The sequence below is a fragment of the Helobdella robusta genome (genome assembly GCF_000326865.2).
Source record: "Helobdella robusta unplaced genomic scaffold HELROscaffold_93, whole genome shotgun sequence".
In the NCBI taxonomy this organism is placed as follows: domain Eukaryota; kingdom Metazoa; phylum Annelida; class Clitellata; order Rhynchobdellida; family Glossiphoniidae; genus Helobdella; species Helobdella robusta.
In genome coordinates this window covers 287,257-293,370 of record NW_008705532.1, presented here as the reverse complement: position 1 = coordinate 293,370, position 6,114 = coordinate 287,257, and the positions used below count along the sequence as shown (strand labels likewise).

The window sequence follows — 6,114 nt, the reverse complement described above, 5'->3', positions numbered from 1 at the left end:
TACAAAAAGCCGCTGACCTTTTTTTAAGCGCAAGTTAAATGTGTGGGGATGCGTTCGAGGGCCAGTATATCTGTTCTAAGTGTACGCAAGAAACTAAACCTAATACTTAGCAATAAAGACCCCAAACCTACAAACAACACAACCTGCTGCAAATATCTCATCAACAACATTACAACCTAAATTGTTCTATATGTTATTATTACAGCTTTTACAACATTATTTATTCATACGAAAAATAAAAAACAGCGCTTCAAAATTGATTACGATTAAAAAACAATCCAGGTAACTTCCTAGTAATTAATGATTCTGATTGCGATCCTGTGCGTCATAATTTCTCGATGGTTATGTTTTTGTAACTGAAGCTACGATGCGCTTGTCTTCGAAGGTCATTTGGACGTTCTTTATTTCAACTATTTTTTGTGTTTCCGCCTCAACCGAAAAATTTGAATTGGCTGAAATCACTAAAAGAGCCGACGATGAGCTCGTGAAAAACAATCAACAAAATCATTACGTAGTAGATTTGGGCAGTGCCAGCGACGACCAGCCCGTGAAGCGCCAACAGCAGCAGGCCGACCACAAGGCTGGACACCAACGAAATGCGAACGAGGAGCGTTTTCGTAGGTCGAAAAGAGGCCTTAACGACATCCAACTGACAAAGGTTAGTAAGTGAAATACACCTGTCCCAACCAAGGTCCATACCTGAATAATATCTATTCTTATTGTAATATTATATTACAATTATTTTGCTATTATTTATTAATAAATAAATAACTAAATTAAACAGCTAAATTTACTAATTTAATCTGATTGTTAATGTATAATATTGTTTTGTGTGTTAGTATGCATTATAATGTATGCAAAAATTAATCTATTGTTAATTTGCTTTCTAATTCTATAGTAAAAAAAAGTAAATAGTTTGTTATAGTCAAATAGTCTCCTGTAATTCAAGGGGATGGAATTTTCAGGAAACCATTTATATTTATAATCATATTCATGAATGGTTGAAAGCGGAAATTTAAAGATGATTGTTTATTAATGTGTGTGTATATATATATATATATATATACAATAGATTTTGAGTTGTTATGCTACAAACTGTATATATTTTTTTATTCTATTCACTTGAACTGTTTATAATGTGGTTTTGGTTGAACTTATGATTGTGTGTTTTGACATGAATGTTTTTTTAATGTTAGTGCTATTTTCATGAATTGTAGAAGTTGAATATGGATAAATGTTTATTAATGTATGTATATATATATATATATATATAGTTTTTTAGTTGTTAAATTATGAACTGAATCTGTTCTTTTAATTTTCTTCATTTTAATTATTTTTATTTGTTTGAACTTTGTTTTATACATATATCCATATTCACATGCTTGTATGTTTAATTGTTTGTTAGTTATATTTGTGTGAGGCATAGAGAGAGTTTGAGTTTTTTTTCCATAATAATAATAATTTAAATAATGTATTTCAAAATATATAAAAATCAATACGATACATTATCAACTTTAATTCATTTCGAGTTGCTGGAGTATTCAAACTTGAATTTAATTTAAAAAATTTTAATTAATACAAACAAATATTAGCATCTTTTGTGATTGGGTGGAATTAGTCAACTTTATCTAACTTATAAAGAATGTAGAGGTCCATAAATTAAACTAAAAAACATTTTATCATGAAGATTATTAATTTTTAAACACTAATTTTTTCATAGTTCAAATTCAAATACAAAAAACGTTAACTATCTGATAAATTTTTAGTTTAATGAACAAATAGTTGAAACTATGGACAATTAAAACAAATGTGAATTTTAAATATCAAAATTCAAATGTTTACATTGATAAAAATGTTTATGTATTTTGAATTAAGTTAAACTTACATAAAAAAAAAATTGTTTTTTTATTTTCGGTCTGTGTAATATTTTATTGAACATTTTGAATTTGTTTTTTAATAATTTTATCACCTTAGCTTATAGTTGATGTTAGAATTTAATGTATTTTGCTCATTTGTATTCTGTTAATTGTCTAAGTTTTTAAATATGTGTAAGATCAGTTATAAAATTAAAGCTTTCCAAACAAATTATTTCCCAACCTAGTTTAACTTGTCTGACAGTCATGGATTGATCGTTGTTCATTGGGCAGGAGAGGACAGTGACGTCATCATTGCCCTGGCACGTGACGCCATCATGCTCAGCTTCATCTTTTCCAGTAATTTGTACATTTCTCGAGATTACGGTAAAACATTTGTCAAGCAGAATTTAACGCTGGGTCCTTCTTGGCCGAATGTGCCAGCAGCTGTGCATTGGTATTACATCAGCCCCGTCTACACGACGCACGTGAGTCTTCAACCTATCTGCACATCAACATATAAGACGTCAACATGTCACAAGTTGTCAGCATATCAGCACATCAATAAATAAGTCATCAACATATCAACACATAAGTCATCAATACATCAACACAAATAAATCATTAACGCATTTAAGTCGTCACCACATCAACATATAATTCATCAATATCTCAGCACATAAGTCATTAGCACATTGACACATCAACACACATCAACAATCAACACATCAACATATCAAGTCATCAATTTACACAACTAATAGTAATAATAATTATTATTATCATTATAGTAATACTAAAAATTGTAACATTAGTATTAATATTATTATCATAATTATTATTATTGGGTTAAAGCTATGAAAGAAATTGTAGAGAACAGCATAAAAAATGGTGCAACAAACAGTTGTGATAATGATTGAATTGAAATAAGGTTGAGAAAGCCTTAACTTATTTCTCGAAAATTTTTCTTAAAGATGAAAGCCCTATCTTTTCTTCACGCACTTATTCACTCCATTTAAACCTACAATTTTAAGTTCTATATTTTACTTTTTCAAAAAATAATTTTCCAAAATACTTTGCAGATGGAACTGAATAGAAAATTTTAGTGCTTTTATTATGAAGCAACACTAGAATTTGATGATGTGGTTTAGAATGAAAGATTAAATATAGAAAATAACTTAATGCGTAACAAATCTCGAACCCACCTCTCCCCTTTAAACGTCATAGCAAAATCTTAAGCCCCAGTGCATTAAGTAACATTCCAACCGCCTTTTTGTTAGCATTAAAATTTATTTTATTTTCTCAAATTTTCATTTATATATATGTTTAGATATATGCCAAGATTTTTCCTTAATTGCAGTTTGTGTTTGCTGATGTCATCCACAAGACCATCTGGACGACGTCAGACCGAGGTCTGACATATTCCAGGTACTCCCTCACTTTCTATCCGCATCTCATCACATTCCATCCAACTAACTGGAACACGTTTGTGGCTTACCAATATTCAGAGACGGGCTTTGCTGTAAGTTTGAGTACTGTTGTAACTTCATTCATGTTTATACATCTATAAATAATTCTGTTGAATTGTATTTTTATGTAAATTGTATTTTCAAAACTCTGTTTTTTAATCATTTGGTTTTATATACAATTGTCAGAATATTTTTGAGAAATAAAACAAAGTTTTTTTTGTTTCTCAAATACATTATTTAGTTTTTCATTAAAGTTAATCGAGAAATAAAACAAAGTTTATATATATATATATATATATATATATATATATTTGTGAAAAACATATATATATATATTTGTGAAATATATTTACAATATTCTATAAATTCTACCGAATGTTTAGTGTTAATATGTTTGTAGTTCGTTTTTTCAATTTTTCTCACTAAAGTTTTTTGGTGAACGTTTAGTTTATTAAAATTCAAAATAAACTTATTTTCCGAATTCATGCTGCAAATAAGGCCATATTTCGATTCCTTATCAATCGTTGATTGTTTCTTTTCTGATCATTCTGTAAATGTTGTTGGTTCAACCTTTTTCGTTCAAAAATGTCAGTTCTCGGTCCAGGAAAATTATCATAGGATTCAAGAGATTCGGTTTTAACATAACATTTAATAATGAGCGTAGATTAAATCCATGTGCTCATATCTAATATGTGATAATAATTTAAATGTCCAAAAAACAATAATAATATGAAATAGTATTAAAAAAACTAATAAAAAAATATATAAATACAATAATAATAACAACAACAACAATAAAAGTAAACTACAGTATCATATCGATAACAAAATAATCGAATACATATAAAAGCAATATGTATCTGTCTATCAATCCAACGTATAGTCTTCATCGCCGGTGCCAATGACCATAAATTCTCCCATCACACTGGCCATCACCAATCCAGCTTCACGACATCGTCCTCTGCAGACAAGCCTCGTAGCTACACCATCCTTGTCGACCCTGAAAACTATTAGAAATAAATGTAGTTAGTTCCAAATTAGTTAATTTAACACCTACCGGCGTTAAGAATCTATGCCAAAATCTTAGAATTATAGACGTTCATTCTCTTACCTAATTATTAACATAATGAAGTCTCAAGTGCAAAAAACAAACAAATACACCCGCCCAATTAACAACAACTTCACAATTGACCGGTGCGTATCATGTCGGAAGCGACACTACCAATTCTCAGCATCTCTAGCCACACAAGTGCTCCTAACATAGAATGTGTATTGTGTATCATATATATCGTTATCATTACCTATATAACTAAACCAGTGAATTAGGTATTTCTGAAGTAAAAAATTATTCCACCATGACCTGGGTCCAGAGGTCGCACGCAGTCAACATAATCAAATTCTTCAGGCTTTGACAGTCTTACCGTTAAATCATTAGATGAACTGTACCATGTCTCATTCAATACGAATACGTCCATACCATTAGACAGCAACTCATAAACCGCATCATATTTAGAACGTATTGACCTTATATTTAGTAAACCCAGGTTTAAGTATGATTTGATGCAGGTTTCGGATATTTTATAATCCTCCACCGGCCTGCCGATCCTCTGACTCGTTATAAAAAAAACGAATTTACTCATTTTACCATCGTTGATCAATTTTTTCAGGTGTATGCACGTTGATCCTTAGTCCTTAGTCAGGTCATCACTAACCTTAACACTCTTCATGTTCGCATCCAACAACTTGATTTCAAAAAGCTTTTTCATAATCAGTGACTTAACTGCCGTATTGATGAATTTAACTATTATTGGACGCGGTGAAGTAGCTGAGTCAAGCCTGCTGCCTTGTCTATTTATTTCCACAATCTCTTCCTTCTTCAGCGCATTATCCGACAACGAAATCAAGAAACCCGTAACATTATCTCTATCCTTGACCACAGTCTCATCCTCAGGAAAATTAAAGAGTACGACGTTGTTTTCGCGCTCCTTAACATCATTGACAACCTCGATTGTTTTGCGAACCGAAGTTATTCCTTTGTTTACTTCATCCATGTTCCTCTTGATCACATCCGTTCAAGAAGTGCTGATCTCTTTTTTAAAGTACCAATCGACCGGTCATTCTTTTCATCGACATTTCTTTATTGATCAAGGTTATCTTTATTAGTCTCTATATTTGCACGGAGTCCGAGAAGATCGTCACTGTTAGGATCGTGAGTTTTTAATCTTGTTTCCAGAGAACTAAATCTAGCGTTGAGTAATTTGGTAAGACCTTTAAATCCATCTGCGTTTTTTATACATTTGTCGCAAAACCATTTCAAATTGTTACGTTTGTTGATTAACTTCAAAACATCACCATTTGTCTGCAAACCTGGGCCGATCGGAACTTCACAACAACAGCAAAAAATGCTATTATTAATTGCTTCTGGCAAAACAAAATTTTTATCAACATTCGTTGAGTTAACTTGTTGTTTATTCTTTCTCGGTATAGCAGATCTTAAATGAAAAAAACAGTTATTGTCTTTGGTATCCTGCAATAAAAAATATGCGGCGGGGAAAAAAAATATCGCAAAGTTTTTAATTCAAATACAACTTAGAAAACAACAAATTAAAATATTACAGCAAAAAACTATTAGCAGATAATTATAAACTGTCAACGAAATAACAAAATTAAACGAAATTTAACGCCAGAACGAGTCCAAATATTAATAAACAATTCGAGAACAAGAAAACCACAATTAACGTAGCAACGAATCAATATATGTCTAAATTTTTAGATTAAAAATGTCAGTATTC

At 30.7% G+C, this 6,114-nt stretch overlaps 2 protein-coding genes across 2 annotated transcripts; one reads left to right on the top strand and one right to left on the bottom strand.

Annotated features, from left to right (window-relative positions):
- Positions 1-367: 367 nt before the first annotated feature.
- HELRODRAFT_182808 (hypothetical protein) lies at positions 368-3,423 on the top strand (the record flags this gene model as incomplete). The annotated part of the gene is made up of 3 exons (XM_009033536.1): positions 368-658; positions 2,102-2,341; positions 3,214-3,423. The coding sequence occupies 3 exons, from the start codon at positions 368-370 to the stop codon at positions 3,421-3,423; spliced, it is 741 nt and encodes a 246-aa protein (XP_009031784.1).
- Positions 3,424-4,189: 766 nt separating this feature from the next.
- On the bottom strand, positions 4,190-5,373 carry HELRODRAFT_182807 (hypothetical protein; the record flags this gene model as incomplete). Its single annotated transcript, XM_009033535.1, has 4 exons — positions 4,190-4,329; positions 4,515-4,577; positions 4,683-4,929; positions 5,035-5,373. 4 exons carry the CDS (start codon positions 5,371-5,373, stop codon positions 4,190-4,192), a joined length of 789 nt encoding a protein of 262 aa, XP_009031783.1.
- Positions 5,374-6,114: the final 741 nt, after the last annotated feature.